This window comes from Quercus lobata, chromosome 5, assembly GCF_001633185.2.
Source record: "Quercus lobata isolate SW786 chromosome 5, ValleyOak3.0 Primary Assembly, whole genome shotgun sequence".
NCBI lineage: Eukaryota > Viridiplantae > Streptophyta > Magnoliopsida > Fagales > Fagaceae > Quercus > Quercus lobata.
The window spans coordinates 58,708,423-58,730,112 of NC_044908.1; the positions used below are offsets into that span (position 1 = coordinate 58,708,423).

General features: G+C 42.7%; 1 protein-coding gene across 1 annotated transcript; it reads right to left on the reverse strand.

Annotated features, from left to right (window-relative positions):
- Nucleotides 1-10,928: 10,928 nt before the first annotated feature.
- LOC115992602 (fasciclin-like arabinogalactan protein 12) lies at nt 10,929-12,010 on the reverse strand. The gene has a single exon (XM_031116826.1). It carries the CDS (start codon nt 11,942-11,944, stop codon nt 11,141-11,143), a length of 804 nt encoding a protein of 267 aa, XP_030972686.1. The 5' UTR covers nt 11,945-12,010; the 3' UTR covers nt 10,929-11,140.
- Nucleotides 12,011-21,690: the final 9,680 nt, after the last annotated feature.

Below are 21,690 nucleotides of genomic sequence, written 5' to 3' on the forward strand. Positions count from 1 at the left end.
TATAGATGTGGGGATCGTTCGATTAATGGGCCCCTAGGGTTCAGGATGGGGTCAGGACTGTTGGGCCAGCGGCCCATCAGAGATCGTATATCCGTCCGAGGATACCCTGGTCCTCGGCATAACTCGTCCGAGGACGATCGTTTCCGAGGACGATCGAGACGTGGGCTCATTACGATCAGAGCTCCGAATTCGGTCATCACAAAGGGTAGAGCAGCCGACTAAAAGTGAAAGAGATAAGGCAAACAAATATCTGAAGCTACAGCTACCTCCGCATTAATGACCTCTCAACCAACTCTCTGGCCGCATTAATGTGGAGGTGATACCTGAACAGTGGAAAGGCAGCCTTACAGCTGCCCATAGGAAGTTCCAAGAGGTGCCAGATGGGACAGAAAGAAATCCTCCGAACCCAACCTACACGTGTGCGGTAAGGATGAAGCGCAAAGGGAAGTATATAAACTAAAAGAAGAACCGGAAACGGGGGATCGAAAAAAGAAAGGAGAAAAAGAGAAGGACGAAGAAACAGAGAAAAACAAGAGAGAAGAAAGTAAGGAAGGAAAGTGAGAGGATTCACAGAAGAAAAATATTTGTGAGACCGACCTTGTACTTGAAACAGGTTTAAGGGAAATCTTGGAGGGAAGTATTATAGTTAACCTAGTTCTTTACACCCACGCTCTAAAAATTGTATTGTCTGGGCCTTTTACGTGGGAACCCAATACTATTAGGTTCGTCACCAAATCGTGTCCTTACAATTGGCGCCGTCTGTGGGAGAGCTTGTGTTAGCTTGCATAACCTCTAATACAACGTTTTCGATGGAAGGAGTGGAACCGCCTCACCCCGCAGCAGGGCTGCATCAGGGTGATGTTAGCCCGCATCAGGCGGAGTCAAGGGGCTCTCAGCGCGGTGGTCCTCGAAAGAGTCCCGAGCGGAGGGAAGTCCAGGAGGGGAGCGTGCATACCACTCATACTACGAGAACCCGTACACGCGGGAAGAGTCACGTGTCCCATGCGAAGTATGATGGGGACCTGCAACGTGAGATTGCGGATTTGAAGAGAGAGTTACGCCATGTACGACGGGAGCGTCCACCCCTTCGCTCCGAACCATCATCCGGGGAGTCGGATAGGGCTAGCTACAGGCGGAGGTCGAGGACCCCGCAGAGTGAGACTTTCTCCTACGAGGAGGAGCGTCATCATAGGCGGAGGCGTAAAAGTCCTACAAGCAGGGGCTTGGGAAATGATGCGATGAACAAAGCACTGAGCCAGATTTCCAGATCACCCTTTACAAAAGGCATTGATGATGCTACTCATCCTCGGCGGTTTAATCAACCTACGTTCTCTCTGTATGATGGCCACTCGGATCCGGTGGAACATGTAAGTTATTACAGCCAGAAGATGGCTATTCATTCCAGGGATGATGCTCTGATGTGCAAAATTTTTCCGTCGAGTTTGGGTCCGACGGCGATGAGATGGTTCAATGGTTTAAGGGCCAATTCTATTGGATCCTTCAAAGCACTGACCCAAGCTTTTGGCGCTCGCTTTATTACGTGCAGCAGAACTCCCTTGCCTCTGGGCTCTTTGTTGACCTTGTCCATGCGAGAGGGCGAAACTCTCAAGGGCTATTCGGATAGGTACTGGGAAATGTTTAATGAGATAGGGGGGAAAAATGACGCTGTGGCTATAACCACCTTCAAGGCAGGTCTCCCAGCTGACCACGACTTGAGGAAATCCTTGACGGGCAAACCTGTCACCAGTGTGCGCCAGTTGATGGATAGAATAGAGAAGTACAAAAGAATAGAGGAGGATCAACTTCAGGGGAAGGGAAAGGCAAAAGCGATACCACAGGAGAGAAGGGATTTCAGGTCGGATCGTTATAATAATAGCCGACCAAGGAGGGATTTCGCTGTGCAGCCAACCTCGGCGGACGCCCAGGTTGTTAATGCGGTGTTTCGGGAGCCTGTCCAGCAGGTATTGGAAAAGATAAAGGATGAGCCATTCTTCAAATAGCCGAACAGGATGGCGGGAGAGCCTACAAAACGCAACCCGAGTTTGTATTGCCATTACCATCAAGACCATGGACACACGACAGACAACTGTAGGAATTTATGGGACCATTTGGAGCAATTGGTCTGAGAAGGGAAATTGAAGCAACTCTTACACCATTCCAGGGGAAGGGGAAGCCAGGCAGGTTCTGAGGTGCGGGGGGATGCTTCATCAAGGCTCCCCCGGGGGACGATTAATGTCATCTTCGCGGCCCCGGGAAGGACCGGTTCCTGCCCCACGAGAGTGTTGTCGGTGTCCCGATTCCCCGCTGAGGATCGCTCTCAAGCATCGAAGAGGGCCAAGAGGCGTGTCCCTTTGATTTTGGGTTTCTCAGACGAGGATTTGATTGGAACTATACAGCCCCACGAGGATGCCTTGGTGGTCACGCTGAGGATTAGCGGTTACGATGTCCGAAGAGTAATGGTTGATCAGGGGAGCGCAGCGGATGTAATGTATCCGGATCTGTACAAGGGGCTAGGTTTGACACAGGAGGATTTAACAACCTATACTTCCCCTCTAGTCAGTTTTGAGGGAAGGTTGGTCATTCCTATGGGACTAATCAGGTTGCCCGTGCAGTCAGGCACGGAGGTGGTGGAGGTGGATTTTATTGTTGTAGATGTTTATTCTCCATATACGGCCATCCTGGGTAGACCTTGGCTTCACACACTTAAAGCGGTTTCGTCCACCCTGCATCAGAAAGTGAAGTACCCATCCGGAGACCAAGTCCTGGAGATAGTAGGGAACCAATCGGTCGCTCGGCGATGCCAAGTAGCAGCCATTCGGCATCGGCCAGAGGCAGAAACCTCGGCTACTGCCGATAATGATTCATAGCAATTAAAGCCCCCAGCGTCGGGTATAGACGTACTAACGAATGGGGTAGAGTGTGAAGATCTGGAAAAAGTGATCGTCACTGATGATCCAGAAAAATTTTTCCGGGTAGGGGCTAAGCTGCCCCTGCAAGAGAAAGCGAGTTTGCTGGAGTTCCTTCGGGCCAACGTGGACGTTTTTGCATGGGACCCGTATGAAGCCCCAGGAGTAGACCCAAGTTTCATTTGTCACCGGCTCAATGTGAACCCTGCCATTCCCCCTAGGAGACAGACCCCTCGGCGACCGTCAAAGGAGCATGCCGAAGCGGTCAGAAGTGAAGTCATTAAGCTGAAACAGGCTGGGGCTATCAAGGAAGTCTTTTACCCCCAATGGTTGGCCAATACGGTGGTGGTGAAGAAGAAGACGGGGAAATGGCGAGTGTGTGTGGATTTCACGGATCTTAATAAGGTATGCCCCAAGGACCCGTTTCCTATGCCGAAGATTGACCAGCTGGTGGATGCAACTGTGGGCCACCCTAGGATGAGTTTCTTGGATGCCTTTCAGGGGTACCATCAGATTCCGTTAGCCACCGATGATCAAGAAAAGACCGTTTTCGTGACCCCGGTTGGGAACTACCATTACAAGGTGATGCCCTTTGGTCTCAAGAACGCTGGGTCAACCTATCAACGTATGATGACTAAAATGTTTGAGCCACTGCTGGGCAGAAGTATTGAAGTTTACATTGATGACATGGTGGTGAAAAGCAAGGTAGTGACCGAGCATGTGAAGGACCTCACTAATATCTTCGGGATATTGAGAGAGCATAGGTTGCGCCTAAACGCCTCGAAGTGTTCCTTTGGTGTAGGCTCCGGGAAGTTCTTGGGGTACATGGTGACCCATAGGGGAATTGAGGTGAACCCAGATCAGATTAGGGCCATTAACGATTTACAAGCGCCTCGAAATCCAAAGGAGGTGCAGAGGTTGACGGGGATGACTGCCGCTTTGAACCGATTTATCTCCAGGTCGGCTGAGAGGTGTCGTCCTTTTTTCCGTCTGTTACATAAATGGAAGGGATTCGAATGGACCGAGGAGTGCGCCGAGGCGTTCCAGCGGCTGAAGGACTATTTATCTAAACCACCTATCATGTCTAGCCCTGAAGTAGACGAGGTGTTGTATGCCTATCTGGCGGTAGCTCCTCACGCCGTCAGTTTCGTCTTGATGCGAGAAGACAAGGGCGTTCAGAAGCCTGTTTATTATGTGAGTAGATCCCTCCATGAAGCCGAGGTGAGATATCTGTCGTTAGAAAAGGCCATACTGGCAGTCGTCCATGCAACACGTAAACTTCCGCATTATTTTCAAGCTCACACTGTAGTTGTCTTGACCCAATTACCCCTCAAATCCATAATTAGAAGTGCTGATTATACCGGCAGAATAGCCAAGTGGGGAACGATTCTGGGTGCTTTTGACATCAAATACATGCCTCGCACCTTTGTGAAGGGTCAAGTTCTTGCCGACCTGGTAGCTGAATTCGCTAAGTGTCCTGAGGAGATTAGTAGGAATCGAGATCACATGGATGAGAAAGCGGTTGGCGCAATATCCGCGTCAGGATGGCCGGAGTGGAAGGTATACGTGGATGGGGCTGCCAACCAACGGGGAGCTGGACTGGGATTGGTTCTGATATCCCCTGAAGAAGTCATCATAGAGAAATCATTAAGGCTAGGGTTCTCAGCTACTAACAATGAATTAGAGTACGAAGCTTTGATAATGGGAATGAGCATGGTCCGTAAAATGGGTGGAAAGGCGGTGAAGATGCTCTCGGACTCAAGGCTGGTTGTCGGCCAAGTAACCGGAGAGTTGGAGGCCAGAGACCCAAGGATGCAAGGATACCTGGACCGAGTAAGGCGAATGCGAGCTGAGTTTGAATCTTTTGACGTACTACATATTCCACGAGGGGAGAATACCCATGCTGATTCTTTGGCGACCCTCGCCACTTCCTCAGTACAAAATCTCCCTCGGGTAATTGTCGTCGAAGACTTGTGTACTCCCACCTCACCAAAAAAGGAGGTTCGCCAAATCCGTCAAGTTGGTCCATCGCCAAACTGGATGGACCCTATATTAAAATTTCTCGAAAATGACACATTGCCCGAGGATAAGGTGGAAGCCGAGAAAATACGAAGAAGAGCACCTCGGTACTGGTTATCCGAGGATAAGAAGCTGTACAGACGGTCTTTCTCTGGACCATATTTGCTCTGTGTGCCTCTTGAGACGGCGGAATCAATCCTGGAAGAGTTACATGAGGGCGTTTGTGGGAGCCATACCGGAGGGAGGTCTCTATCATACCGAGCACTGACGCAGGGTTATTGGTGGCCAAATATGCATAGGGAGGCGCAGGAGTATGTTAAGAAATGTGACCAGTGTCAAAGATACGCCCCGAATATTCATCAGCCAGGAGGAGTTCTTAACCCTCTTTCAAGCCCTTGGCCTTTTGCGCAATGGGGACTGGACATTGTCGACCCTTTTCCAAAAGCTATAGGAAACAAGAGGTACTTGCTCGTTGGCACGGACTACTTCACTAAATGGGTTGAAGCTGAACCCTTGGCGAACATCCGGGACGTGGATGTGAAGAAGTTTGTCTGGAAGAATATTGTTACGCGATTTGGTATTCCACGAGCTCTTGTTTCGGACAATGGGCTCCAGTTCGATAGCAATGCCTTCAGGGATTACTGTTCAGAGCTGGGAATAAGAAACAAGTATTCCACTCCAGCTTATCCGCAAGGCAATGGGCAGGCTGAAGCTGTTAACAAGGTCATTGTCAATGGGCTCAAAAAGAGACTAGACGATGCGAAAGGAAAGTGGGTGGAAGAGCTACCGCATGTGCTTTGGACGTATCGGACAACCCCCCGACGTTCGACGGGAGAAACTCCTTTCTCTATGACCTATGGGGCCGAGGCCATTATTCCCCTAGAAACAGGATTCCCAACGTTGAGGACCAATGCATTTTCTTCTAGTAATAATGATACAATGTTGAAGCACAATCTAGATCTGATTGAAGAACGAAGGGAGAGCGTAATGGTTCGGCTAGCTTACTACCAGCACAAACTCAAGCGGAGCTATGATAGCAACGTAAGGATGAGGCCGTTAGCCATAGGAGATCTAGTGCTGAGAAAGGTCTTGGGGGCCACTAAGAATCCAAATTGGGGAAAACTGGGACCCAACTGGAAGGGACCATACCAGATTACTTCTATAGCAGGAATAGGGGCTTACTATCTAGAAGACCTAGATGAAAAACCTGTACTCCATCCTTGGAACGTAAATAATCTCAGAAGGTATTATTACTAATAAAGCAGTTTCAATTCAGATATCTTCTTTTAAATTTACGTCGAATATGCATCCTATAAATTTCGCATCCTGTCATATCATACTGAATTGTTGAACAGAAACTGAGTTATGCCAGGTCCACGGATCGCAAACTTAGTGGAAATTAACATCCTATCATACTGAATTGTTGAACAGAAACTGAGTTATGCCAGGTCCACGGATCGCAAACTTAGTGGAAATTAACATCCTATCATACTGAATTGTTGAACAGAAACTGAGTTATGCCAGGTCCACGGATCGCAAACTTAGTGGAAATTAACATCCTATCATTCATGCTGAATTGTTGAACAGAAACTAAGTTATGCTAGGTCCATGGATCGCAAACTTAGTGGAAATCAACATCCTATCATTCATACTGAATTGTTAAACAGAAACTGAGTTATGCCAGGTCCACGGATCGCAAACTTAGTGGAAATTAACATTCTATCATTCATGCTGAATTGTTAAACAGAAGCTAAGTCACGCCAGGTCCTTGGATCGCAAGCTTAGTGGAAATTAACATCCTACCATTCATAATAAATTGTTAAACAGAAATTAGATCATGCCAGGTCCTCAGACCGTAAACTCGATAAAAATTGGCCTGCTAAGTGGTTTATCGAGTTATTAAACGGTAAACAGAGCGGTGATGAATTTTCTAAATCATAAACTTGGTGGAAATAATGCCTTATGGACCTTTATAAAGAAGTCAGAAAGAGAAAGCCTCGAATGCAAGGATGGCGTATAGTGAAAGAAGGTGATTGAGATGGACCCCTTGAAAATTACGGCAACAAAGTAAGTACGGGTGAAGATAATTTAGAGTCATCAGAATGAAAAGAAACTAAATGAGAAAGTACTCCATTACATTTCTAGTTAAAATTACAAAATAATTTCTATATTTTTCTGCTAATTGGTAATGCCCCCAGTTGATTGGACGGTAGAGTCCAACTCTTGTTGAAAATCATGAGAGGTTGCCTCTGATTTGGAAGCAGTAGTGGGTTTATTGGGAGAATTGCGAGACGGAACCTCCTCGATAGGGGGGTTAATAGCTGGGGAAGGGGTATCAGCCTGGTATGATTGAGGAGCCGAGGAGCGTATCGCTTCGGGATAATACACGTTCTCTGGCTTGCGTAGTTCAGATGAGGCTTCAACCCCAGCGCGGTTAAGAGCCTCATTCCAGGTTCTCGCGCAGAAGATGCGGCACACTTCTGGAACCTCGGCTCTTAGGGCTTTCTCAGTTTCAGCTATTCCAAGTTCGTAGCCCTTCTGCTCGGCTTGTTCTTTGAGTTTTTCAGCTTGCTCCCTTAGCTTCTGAGTCTCTTCTAGATGCTTCTTAAGAACAAGAACTTGCTCCTGAGTCTTTTTCAGCTCGGCGTTCGCTTCATGCAGAAGCTTGGTCTGTTCCTCGGCCTGCTTCTGGTAACCTTCTGATGCCAGTTCAGCACTCTTACGAGCTTCTTCTTCGACCTGTAGTTTTTTCCTTGCGATGGTTAAATCCTGTTCGGACCTGGACAAGGTTTGTACAGCCGATGCCCTTCTTTTCCTTTCACCGTCAAGTTGGGTGGAGCAAGCATTGAACATCTCATCGAGCTTGAAAGTATTTTGGATGATCTATAAGAAACGAGGTGGGAATTAGCGTTCTAGTTAATGGGAAACGCCCATTAGTAAGCCACAGTCGCACAATGAAACAGTGTAAAAAAGAAATAGTTTCTCACCATGCCCAAGTATCGTTTATTGTCAAGGATGAGTTGGTTCTTCCTCACGTTCTTTATCTCAGCCATATCCTTTGGGAGCAATAAGGCCTCCTCTATGGCCGAGGCTACGTGACACCCAATGCCGCCATTGAAGTCCCTTATAGAGGCATCGTTTCGCAGGGGCTCCCCACCGAGCATAGGAGCTGGCAGCCACGCCGGTGAGTCGGGATGTGGGGAATCAGGTTTCTCTTGACCCCGTGTAGCGGGGTGCCTAGTTTTCTGCTGCTTTACAGCTCGTTGGGCATCCTCCTTTTGAATGGGGCGAGATCTACTTACATCTGCCGCCTCTCTACTCTTCCGTTCTTTGTACTTTTCTTGCTCGGCAGCATTAATTGGCACTGGTTGCGGAGGTGATTGGGGAGGGTGTCGAGGAGCTGTAGGATGAGACCTGGCTGGAAGAGATGAAACCAAGGATGGTATTGTCTGGGCAGGTGCAGCCTTTCCCTGTTGACCTTCCATTAGCTCCATCAAACTTTTCTGGGGTTTTCTGTGTGCCCCCATCTCGTCAGAACTTTCCTCGGGACTTGTGGGCTGATCGAGAACCTCTAAGTCGTCTGTGGATTCAGACACTGTTACAACGGTTTCCTTATTTTTTCCCTTTTTCCCTTTTCTATTGGTTCCTTTCTTTTTGAGGGAAGATAAGGGTAAAGAGGGCCCAGCCGAGATGCTGGCCACCAAAAGAGGCTTTGTGAGAGGTGTGTGTTTGGGAAGTGGAATACCCTCTGGAACGACGAACCCTTCGTAAGCAACACTGATACGGCGAAGCCGAGGGTTGCGTGCCCTAATCACGTACTTCGGCGCCTGAAAGCCGAAAGAAAGGGGGGTGTAGCCAAGGATTAAATGTGCTGCCCGTAATTGACCATCAGCCTCGTTCACGTATATTTCGGCTCCCAATAATCTGTCTAGGCTCGCTTTATTGACTAATCTGAGATTGGGCTTCGTGTAGCGTTTGTCTGCAAAACCGTTAATTTCAAAGTTAAAATTGTGAGGCCCGAAAATAATGAAAGTTAGTAAAATGTGTTCATGAGTTAAATGGTGTAGGTTTGCAATTTTGCACCCACCTGGTGTTCCTTCTACTGTCGGGCAAGGTAGACCATCGTGCCATTCCCCAGAAAAAATAAGGAAATCCTCTTTTAAATGCTTATTTGAAGTAGGGAGGCATTGAATTAGCCTTACCGCAGGATATCTCGACTTGAGATAATAATCCTGGTCAGCTAAGCGGTGAAGGCTATACACCCAATTCACATCGTGATGGGATAGGTTTAAATCCATTCTCTGATTCAAAGCGTCTATACTACCCAAAATCCTAAACATATTGGGAGCGCATTGGGTGGGGGATAACCTAAAGAAACTAAGATAACCCCTAGTGATACTGCCCATGGGGATGGTCATCCCACCTTCGATAAAGGCGATCATGGGGATAACCACTTCCCCAGTTTGCCTGGCGTCAACCCACTCCCCTTGGGCTGCATACCTCATCCCTACCGTTGGTGGGATATTGTACTTAGAGCGAAAGTTTCTAATACCCTCCTCGGAGTCAACGAGACGCCGAAAGGGATTCCGCTGTTTCCCCATTTTTCTAGAGAGGCTTAGTAGAAAAGAAACTTTTTGGCGAGTGAATAACAATAGCAAAAGCTTTAAGAGGACTTACAGGTTCAAAGGAAGGACCTCGGACAACGTGTGATTATTTATGGTCGCCAGGAGAACAGAGAAGACTGGGAGAAGGCAGATTCAGTTTTATGAGCTCTGGAACTGCATAATCATCAGGGATAAGGTACAGGTTCAATTTGGGAGCACCTTTATAGTCATGTGAAGGTTGTGAGCGGTAAAATTCCCGCTCACAAAATAAGAGAAACCCCCTACCGTTTGATTGAGATCTCGCCGTTGAACGTGGGAGACAAGGGAGTTGTCAGAATTTAATACTACCAAAACCGGGGTGCTGAAGCGTCAGGGGCATGCCCCGAAACGCGCACAGATGCAGGCTTATGACGTCAAAATCCACCTTTTCTCCTGAAGAGTCGAAAAGTAGGATTTTGAGGGGCTATTGTGGGGATCGTTCGATTAATGGGCCCCTAGGGTTCAGGATGGGGTCAGGACTGTTGGGCCAGCGGCCCATCAGAGATCGTATATCCGTCCGAGGATACCCTGGTCCTTGGCATAACTCGTCCGAGGACGATCGTTTCCGAGGACGATCGAGACGTGGGCTCATTACGATCAGAGCTCCGAATTCGGTCATCACAAAGGGTAGAGCAGCCGACTAAAAGTGAAAGAGATAAGGCAAACAAATATCTGAAGCTACAGCTACCTCCGCATTAATGACCTCTCAACCAACTCTCTGGCCGCATTAATGTGGAGGTGATACCTGAACAGTGGAAAGGCAGCCTTACAGCTGCCCATAGGAAGTTCCAGGAGGTGCCAGATGGGACAGAAAGAAATCCTCCGAACCCAACCTACACGTGTGCGGCAAGGATGAAGCGCAAAGGGAAGTATATAAACTAAAAGAAGAACCGGAAACGGGGGATCGAGAAAAGAAAGGAGAAAAAGAGAAGGACGAAGAAACAGAGAAAAACAAGAGAGAAGAAAGTAAGGAAGGAAAGTGAGAGGATTCACAGAAGAAAAATATTTGTGAGACCGACCTTGTACTTGAAACAGGTTTAAGGGAAATCTTGGAGGGAAGTATTATAGTTAACCTAGTTCTTTACACCCACGCTCTAAAAATTGTATTGTCTGGGCCTTTTACGTGGGAACCCAATACTATTAGGTTCGTCACCAAATCGTGTCCTTACAATAGATATGATAGAATTTCAATTTATAATATTCACTCCTTGATAATTAATTAATTATTCTTTATCACCGGTCCAAAACATCAATCTATTTTTTATCTAGATAGGATTCAAACTCTTAATCTCTTATTTAATAATAAGAAAATTTGGAGTAAATTGAAATCCATGTTTTAAACCAAAAATTTCATTGAATATGATCAGAGGGTACAGAAAAATTATTTATTAAAAAAACAATAGCGTACAATTCAACCTTGACAGTACCGATACACGGATAGACAGCAATTATTCGAAAGCACTCAGCGACAACGACGAGCGTTCAAATCCAACTCAACAAAATCGTAAACCAATAGACGATTTACACACCCAAAACATATCCAGCTGATGCATATATCGTCACTTTTTTGTATCACAAAAACAATGCTGCAATGAAAACCGCAACTCCAATGGGCACCAATATTCCATGGGTTGCCAGACTCTCTGCACCAGAATTAACAACCACTGTAGGAGTAGCAGTAGTAGTAGTACTGGTCTTTGGACTGGCTGCTATCGGCGTCTTCTTCGGCTTAGGCTTGATTATAGCCGGGGCGGGAGCCAGTGCTGGAGCTGGTGATGGAACCTTGGAAACAAAAAGGTCAAGAGGAAGAAGCACTTTGTCTACTTGATAAATAGCAAGCTGAAAATTCGAATATAGAGTACCACTCACTGTGGCATTTACAAGGCCAGTCGAAATGTTTACTTGGTTTCCCATACTGGTCACATTAAGTGGGTAATCACCGGGTTTGTTATCTCCTGCTTGTGTTCGCAATGGGTTGCTCACAGTTTGGAAGTTTTGCAAAGTATAATAAGTGGGCAAGATATGAAACTGTACAAGTCGGACCTTTTCTTCGTTATTGAGAGAGTTTAGAGTGCCAGCTTTAAGGCTGGCAAATGCGTTATCGTTTGCAGCAAAAAGGGTGAAACGAATGTTTGAATCGTTGAGCTGCCCTCTGAGTTGATCAGACACTCCAGTGCTCTTTAAGAGGCGGATTAGAATGGTGAACCCACCAATCTTTTGAAGGATTTTAGTGACATCAGGGGGCCCGGGTGGAGCCGGTCCAGCCGGAGCCACAGCAGGCAGCTTTGGGGCCGGAGCTGGCTGGCCTAAAGTGGTGGTAGAGTGGAAGAGTAAAACAAGTAGAAGTGAGAGTGAGAAGAGAGCTTGTTTGGCCATCTTAGTATGTATGTATAGTGAGCTGTGTTTTGTTTCGGGAGTTTGCTAATGCAAGATTGGTACTTGCTGGAGTGTGTTTGATATGTGTTGAAGAGAGGAATTAGAGGCTTTTTATAAAGCCTTGGAGACAATGAAGTTAGGTGAAAGGGTACAATCTTAGTTAAAACTTTAAAGAACTCAAATCTTAGTTACAAAACCTTAGATGTTTGCAGTTCATCTTTCTGTGAGAGATAAGAGGATGAGTGGATAGAATGAGAGAGAGATTTTATTTGCCGTTTGGTTTGCTTGGCAAGTCGGGAAAAACATTGGGGATCCGAAATGTGTTTAGATTTAGAAAGTTGGATATGATTGCTTAGCTTTCTCTTACATGAATCTTAGCTATAAAAGCTTGTTTGCATGCCACAACCCAAAGAAATAACTCGCCTCCCTGGTCTCCTTCCCTACTTCCAATTTTGCAAATCCTTTTCCCAGGTAGGATGTCCTTTCTCCTCTTTCTAACACAGTTTGAGTTCTTAGGAGATGGACAAAGTTGTATTTTCATAAACCAGTTTAAAAAAACAAAAACAACAACTCAGACAGATGATGTTTTAATTGAGACAAAGCTTTAAAAAATAAAAATAGCTTTCCAACTTCATTGGTCTTCTTCTTCAAGACACGGTGAGTAGTCTATGATTATCCTAGGAGTTAAGTTTTTCATACCGTAGCTTTTTATAGTATTTTTGCTAAGGAAGAGATTAAAAAAATTAAATAAATAAAAGAAATCATTTTATTATTTAGGTTTCATTTTTTGTTTCATGTAAAAATATTTTTTCGAATTTTAAGTATCTATTACAACTAAAAATGTTGGTCAACTTGAAAATGTCTTCCACTTGACCATAAAATTTGGGGCATTTTAGGGTATTTTCATTCCCCTCCCCAATGCCCCAAGTTAGTTAACTCACCACCTCACTGCCACTATCCACCAATCGTGGCCCATTATTGTGTCACCACTATAGTTCCACCGTCATCACCATCTCTCTCTCATCATCACCAATCAAGAATCTCAACCCAATCACTCGAAATCAACCTCTTTTGCAACCACCACCACCTCCATCCCCAAATCTCCACCTCCCACCTTCAAACCAACCTTTGTTTTACGATCACCACCACATAGATCTTCATTTCTCAATCCTTTTGATTTGTTCAAGTATATTGAGATTTACAAATATCTTGGATATTTTTTATTGTGTTTTGTATTTGATGAATACTGAATTCTATCCTCAATAAATGGAATTTTTTGTAGATTAAACACATGAAAATGTTTTTTGGGTTGCTAATAAACAGTAAAAAGTATTTTCAACTAAAACATTTTCCGGTACAAAAATATTTCAATAAAATAAAAAATAAATAAATAAAAAAAAAACGTAGCCTAATTTAGTAAAAGGTGAGACAAAAATATCTGTTGTTAATTAACTTGGTTCCATCTATAAACAATCAATAGGGGCAAGTATAGATACAAACACATTTGTATATATACTCAAGTATAGACACATCTCCATATGCATACATGCATATACACACACACACATATATATAGATATATACAAATGGATAAGGTTTCTCTCCAAACTACTTTGGAGAAAAACTCTTCAACTCCTCTTGTATCCTTTTAATAAATGTGAATTTTGAAAATCTAACCGTTTGATGACATGTTCTTTACATTCTTAACATACATGTCAAAAAATTTTCAGATTGGATGTTATTTACTATTCAATCAATAAAATTATTTTTTATGCATAATTTTAAATCACAAAACTGGAAATTTAAACATTTGGTTAATGACATAGCTATTAATTGTTTATCTTCTTTAAATTTTGCAAGTATGGGATATATAAAAAGAACATGCAATCAAACAATTAGATTTTCAAAATTTATATCCAATAAAAAGATATAAGAAAAGTTTGAAACATTTTCCTATATAATTACATTTATTTATAAGTGTATACTTATATGTATACCTGCACAAACATATTTATATAATTATTCTCAGGATTGTTATGATCTAACTAATGCAGGAATGTTCCAATGTTCACCAAGAATCTAACAAGAATGTTGTCACGCCCCCAACTCAACGAATGAGCTAGGCATGCGACAACGATTGCATACCTATAGAACTTTGTCTTCCAGGTGCGCAAGGCTCCCACTAAATTCAATAATTATTCTCTAATTGGGATTTGATAACAAATAAAATTTTAATTTAATATTCTCTCATAAACAATAAAATAGTTGAGGTGATCTCCAATAAATCAATAGTCAAAAGAAAATTTCTAGAAAATTACAACTAACTGAAAAGCTCACAAATTTCAAATCTTCCAACACTAAGTATATATTGTTGTCAAATCCTAATACTCTTTTCATTCCCACCACCTCAACGATAGCCCAAACTTTCTACTATTCAAAATTTGAAACAAAGAAAGAAGGGATAAGCTCAACAATTCAATAAGTAACCAAAATTCTAACTATGTAGATTAAGCATATATACGAGTAAAATAAATAAAGTATTCAAATAACAAAACTCATGGGCTTATAAATTGTGTCTCAATTAAATTGGAAAAGTAAGATATAATTTTCAATGAATTCCAAACATCAAAATTTTCATTGGACTTAAAGCAATGCATAGATTTAATCCAATTTCACATACTTAACAATCTTTATGAATATGGTCACATTATATCCTTGTGATTAAGCCAAGAACCATACATATAAGTCGGTGGTAAACCCAAAAGAAACAAGTTATTATGCCAATCTATACCCTAATGTTGATGTAACTTAAATATGGACTTTTTCTATAGCCACAACAAAATCTCATTACATTATCACAACAAATTGTGGTGTGGGAATACCATAAGTCAAAATGAATAAAGACTAAAGTACATTTTTTGCCCTAAAGTTTTGGTGCTTGTTTTCATTTTTGTCAAAATTATCATGTTGGCTCTTCAAGTTTGATTTTGTTTTCATATTGGCACTGTCGTTCATTTCCACTAGCAATCTGGTGATATTTGACATTATATGGGTGACATGCCTTAATTAACTGTATTTTTCTAGACACTTGACAGTCATATTTATAAAAGAAATAGATCATATGGGTGACATGTCTTAATGAATGGCACTTATCTAGCACTTTAGGGATAGATTACAAACAAAATAAGACTTATATTGGTGATGTGTATTAGTGGATGGCATTTATTTGACACTTATGAACAAATTACAATAGAGGTGGCAAGGTCAATATGAAAATAGAATCAAACATAAACAGCCAAAATGAAACTTCTGAAACATAAAGGCCAGAAGTGTATTCTAGTCTTTATTTATTTTGAATTAATGTAAGTTAACACCACAGCTTGTGAAAATGTACTGAGATTTTGTTTTGGCCATAAAATAATTCCACAAAATTACATCAACATTAGCATTTTACAGTGGAAATCAACATCCTATCATTCATACTGAATTGTTAAACAGAAACTGAGTTATGCCAGGTCCACGGATCGCAAACTTAGTGGAAATTAACATTCTATCATTCATGCTGAATTGTTAAACAGAAGCTAAGTCACGCCAGGTCCTTGGATCGCAAGCTTAGTGGAAATTAACATCCTACCATTCATAATAAATTGTTAAACAGAAATTAGATCATGCCAGGTCCTCAGACCGTAAACTCGATAAAAATTGGCCTGCTAAGTGGTTTATCGAGTTATTAAACGGTAAACAGAGCGGTGATGAATTTTCTAAATCATAAACTTGGTGGAAATAATGCCTTATGGACCTTTATAAAGAAGTCAGAAAGAGAAAGCCTCGAATGCAAGGATGGCGTATAGTGAAAGAAGGTGATTGAGATGGACCCCTTGAAAATTACGGCAACAAAGTAAGTACGGGTGAAGATAATTTAGAGTCATCAGAATGAAAAGAAACTAAATGAGAAAGTACTCCATTACATTTCTAGTTAAAATTACAAAATAATTTCTATATTTTTCTGCTAATTGGTAATGCCCCCAGTTGATTGGACGGTAGAGTCCAACTCTTGTTGAAAATCATGAGAGGTTGCCTCTGATTTGGAAGCAGTAGTGGGTTTATTGGGAGAATTGCGAGACGGAACCTCCTCGATAGGGGGGTTAATAGCTGGGGAAGGGGTATCAGCCTGGTATGATTGAGGAGCCGAGGAGCGTATCGCTTCGGGATAATACACGTTCTCTGGCTTGCGTAGTTCAGATGAGGCTTCAACCCCAGCGCGGTTAAGAGCCTCATTCCAGGTTCTCGCGCAGAAGATGCGGCACACTTCTGGAACCTCGGCTCTTAGGGCTTTCTCAGTTTCAGCTATTCCAAGTTCGTAGCCCTTCTGCTCGGCTTGTTCTTTGAGTTTTTCAGCTTGCTCCCTTAGCTTCTGAGTCTCTTCTAGATGCTTCTTAAGAACAAGAACTTGCTCCTGAGTCTTTTTCAGCTCGGCGTTCGCTTCATGCAGAAGCTTGGTCTGTTCCTCGGCCTGCTTCTGGTAACCTTCTGATGCCAGTTCAGCACTCTTACGAGCTTCTTCTTCGACCTGTAGTTTTTTCCTTGCGATGGTTAAATCCTGTTCGGACCTGGACAAGGTTTGTACAGCCGATGCCCTTCTTTTCCTTTCACCGTCAAGTTGGGTGGAGCAAGCATTGAACATCTCATCGAGCTTGAAAGTATTTTGGATGATCTATAAGAAACGAGGTGGGAATTAGCGTTCTAGTTAATGGGAAACGCCCATTAGTAAGCCACAGTCGCACAATGAAACAGTGTAAAAAAGAAATAGTTTCTCACCATGCCCAAGTATCGTTTATTGTCAAGGATGAGTTGGTTCTTCCTCACGTTCTTTATCTCAGCCATATCCTTTGGGAGCAATAAGGCCTCCTCTATGGCCGAGGCTACGTGACACCCAATGCCGCCATTGAAGTCCCTTATAGAGGCATCGTTTCGCAGGGGCTCCCCACCGAGCATAGGAGCTGGCAGCCACGCCGGTGAGTCGGGATGTGGGGAATCAGGTTTCTCTTGACCCCGTGTAGCGGGGTGCCTAGTTTTCTGCTGCTTTACAGCTCGTTGGGCATCCTCCTTTTGAATGGGGCGAGATCTACTTACATCTGCCGCCTCTCTACTCTTCCGTTCTTTGTACTTTTCTTGCTCGGCAGCATTAATTGGCACTGGTTGCGGAGGTGATTGGGGAGGGTGTCGAGGAGCTGTAGGATGAGACCTGGCTGGAAGAGATGAAACCAAGGATGGTATTGTCTGGGCAGGTGCAGCCTTTCCCTGTTGACCTTCCATTAGCTCCATCAAACTTTTCTGGGGTTTTCTGTGTGCCCCCATCTCGTCAGAACTTTCCTCGGGACTTGTGGGCTGATCGAGAACCTCTAAGTCGTCTGTGGATTCAGACACTGTTACAACGGTTTCCTTATTTTTTCCCTTTTTCCCTTTTCTATTGGTTCCTTTCTTTTTGAGGGAAGATAAGGGTAAAGAGGGCCCAGCCGAGATGCTGGCCACCAAAAGAGGCTTTGTGAGAGGTGTGTGTTTGGGAAGTGGAATACCCTCTGGAACGACGAACCCTTCGTAAGCAACACTGATACGGCGAAGCCGAGGGTCACGTGCCCTAATCACGTACTTCGGCGCCTGAAAGCCGAAAGAAAGGGGGGTGTAGCCAAGGATTAAATGTGCTGCCCGTAATTGACCATCAGCCTCGTTCACATATATTTCGGCTCCCAATAATCTGTCTAAGCTCGCTTTATTGACTAATCTGAGATTGGGCTTCGTGTAGCGTTTGTCTGCAAAACCGTTAATTTCAAAGTTAAAATTGTGAGGCCCGAAAATAATAAAAGTTAGTAAAATGTGTTCATGAGTTAAATGGTGTAGGTTTGCAATTTTGCACCCACCTGGTGTTCCTTCTACTGTCGGGCAAGGTAGACCATCGTGCCATTCCCCAGAAAAAATAAGGAAATCCTCTTTTAAATGCTTATTTGAAGTAGGGAGGCATTGAATTAGCCTTACCGCAGGATATCTCGACTTGAGATAATAATCCTGGTCAGCTAAGCGGTGAAGGCTATACACCCAATTCACATCGTGATGGGATAGGTTTAAATCCATTCTCTGATTCAAAGCGTCTATACTACCCAAAATCCTAAACATATTGGGAGCGCATTGGGTGGGGGATAACCTAAAGAAACTAAGATAACCCCTAGTGATACTGCCCATGGGGATGGTCATCCCACCTTCGATAAAGGCGATCATGGGGATAACCACTTCCCCAGTTTGCCTGGCGTCAACCCACTCCCCTTGGGCTGCATACCTCATCCCTACCGTTGGTGGGATATTGTACTTAGAGCGAAAGTTTCTAATACCCTCCTCGGAGTCAACGAGACGCCGAAAGGGATTCCGCTGTTTCCCCATTTTTCTAGAGAGGCTTAGTAGAAAAGAAACTTTTTGGCGAGTGAATAACAATAGCAAAAGCTTTAAGAGGACTTACAGGTTCAAAGGAAGGACCTCGGACAACGTGTGATTATTTATGGTCGCCAGGAGAACAGAGAAGACTGGGAGAAGGCAGATTCAGTTTTATGAGCTCTGGAACTGCATAATCATCAGGGATAAGGTACAGGTTCAATTTGGGAGCACCTTTATAGTCATGTGAAGGTTGTGAGCGGTAAAATTCCCGCTCACAAAATAAGAGAAACCCCCTACCGTTTGATTGAGATCTCGCCGTTGAACGTGGGAGACAAGGGAGTTGTCAGAATTTAATACTACCAAAACCGGGGTGCTGAAGCGTCAGGGGCATGCCCCGAAACGCGCACAGATGCAGGCTTATGACGTCAAAATCCACCTTTTCTCCTGAAGAGTCGAAAAGTAGGATTTTGAGGGGCTATTGTGGGGATCGTTCGATTAATGGGCCCCTAGGGTTCAGGATGGGGTCAGGACTGTTGGGCCAGCGGCCCATCAGAGATCGTATATCCGTCCGAGGATACCCTGGTCCTCGGCATAACTCGTCCGAGGACGATCGTTTCCGAGGACGATCGAGACGTGGGCTCATTACGATCAGAGCTCCGAATTCGGTCATCACAAAGGGTAGAGCAGCCGACTAAAAGTGAAAGAGATAAGGCAAACAAATATCTGAAGCTACAGCTACCTCCGCATTAATGACCTCTCAACCAACTCTCTGGCCGCATTAATGTGGAGGTGATACCTGAACAGTGGAAAGGCAGCCTTACAGCTGCCCATAGGAAGTTCCAGGAGGTGCCAGATGGGACAGAAAGAAATCCTCCGAACCCAACCTACACGTGTGCGGCAAGGATGAAGCGCAAAGGGAAGTATATAAACTAAAAGAAGAACCGGAAACGGGGGATCGAAAAAAGAAAGGAGAAAAAGAGAAGGACGAAGAAACAGAGAAAAACAAGAGAGAAGAAAGTAAGGAAGGAAAGTGAGAGGATTCACAGAAGAAAAATATTTGTGAGACCGACCTTGTACTTGAAACAGGTTTAAGGGAAATCTTGGAGGGAAGTATTATAGTTAACCTAGTTCTTTACACCCACGCTCTAAAAATTGTATTGTCTGGGCCTTTTACGTGGGAACCCAATACTATTAGGTTCGTCACCAAATCGTGTCCTTACAATTTTCTAGATGGTTCAATAAGAAATATAAATTATATTTTTTTTAAAAAAGTAAACTTGAATATATTGATGTCACACCAAAAAAAAAAAAAAAACCGAAATAATTGAAGTTTTACGATTACCTTCTATGATATTTCATATTTTGAAATCAGTGCATAATATTTTCATTATCGATTCTACTAGTTACATTTTTTTTTTCAATGTATACAGCCAAATAATCATTCATCCACTTATCTCCCATTTGATTGATTGATTTCAAATTTTCTAAGAATTAAATGGGCTTTTTATAAGATTTAAGAATTAAGATTAACATTAACAAATTTATATTTTTGTTGTTGCGCTATTTTTTTTTTTGGTTTTTTTTTTTTTTTTTTTTTTTGTGTCTTTAAAAATGTCAAGATATTGTTAAGAACATCATATTCAAGTTTATTTCAATTGTGTTTAACAAAATTTTAGAATTAGGGTGTTCAAATTTTTATTTTAGGGAGTAAAACAAAAAACAAAAAAAAATTATATTATAATATTTTTTATGGACCAGTTCAGGGGTTCATTTGAATCCCTTGGGCTTCATGTGGAGCCGCCATGTATACACACACAAAATCTCTTTTCAATACAAAGGACAAATAGGGTTTAGTACGAAACCAAAAATCTTTTCTTGCGGGAATTTTTTCTAGAACCAAAATGAAATTTTATGAAACTCATATCACAAGTATCATGTGTGTGTGGACATGTATCAATTGAGTAGTTGAAAGCTCAATAAGTTATAAGTTTTATATAAGAAACGGAATTACATATATAAGCATACGAGTGTTATGCGATAATGTTTGTTTTACTGCAACTTTAACCACATTAATGTTTGAATTTTTATTTTGATACTATTCATTTACCACTCATGATACAAACTGGTGTATGTATAATAACTATTTGACCCATAAATAACAAAACAATACACCAATCAAGGATCATTTTAAGACACTATCATTCCAATCAATCACTCAAAAAACTTAATTATCTTTTCAATTGACATATCATGTAACTTTGCACTCTCTCCTATCCTTAATATCAACACATTAAACTCCCTAAACAATATTTGATTGTCATTGTCACTGTTCTATCACTTAAGAAGAGAAAATAACATAGCACATGTAGGCTATATCTTTTTAAGTTAGAGACAAAAAAAAGTTTCACAATATTTTTCATAAATAATAACTTATTAAGGTGATAAATTATTGTTGAAATAATATCATTTCTACACAAATTAATAGTATTGACACTATTTTAGTGACATAATTTGTGATGTTTCATGCATGTGATTTGAACTCCCTCGGTCACTATTTATCCATTTTGAAAAAAAATTATTATTTTATTATTGACCAATCACAATAAATTACATCAATAATTATAGGAAAAAAAATATTGATAGATTTTGGGTAAGAGAGCAACATGTATCAAGCCATGCTAAAGTCAATAATAGGTTAACATAACTTTTTCGAAAAAATTATGGCGTGAGTTTAAGGTTTATCAAAAAAGTCAATGGGCGTTTGTCTTACATCGGGTGCGTGTGTATGTTTCCTGCCTTATAAGAGCACTCACACCAGTAGTACTAAATAGCTATATTGCTATTTTTTAGCACCACTAATCACAAATATCACGCGCAGCAGTGGAGGCATATCTAAAAAATTTAGATGTTCAGCTATAGTGCACATCTATCTATAGATGTGCATTGTAGCACAAAGCTAAAATATATATATATATATATATATATATATATTATTTAACTTCTCTCTCCCTTTTCCATTAAAATATTCTTTTTCTCTCCCTCTCTCTCTGCCTTCTCTTTCTTTTCGTCTCATACTCAAGAGTCTCAATCTCTCTCTTCCTTCTCTGAACATCACTCTCTCTCTCACTCCGGTCCCTCACTCCGGTCTCTCACTCTCGCACTCCGGCCTCTCACTCCCTCACTGTGGCCGGCCTCTCACTCTCACTCCGATCTCTCACTCTCTCAACTCCGATCACCCAAGCCGCCGATCCACCCCTTCTGCCAACCCAGCTTGCCGACGTGATCGGTGCTTGCTCATCGTTGGGTTTTTTTTTTTTTTTCTC

Excerpts from the sequence above, each read along its gene's own strand:
- LOC115992602 (XM_031116826.1), bottom strand. The coding sequence starts at position 11,944 with ATGGCCAAACAAGCTCTCTTCTCACTCTCACTTCTACTTGTTTTACTC.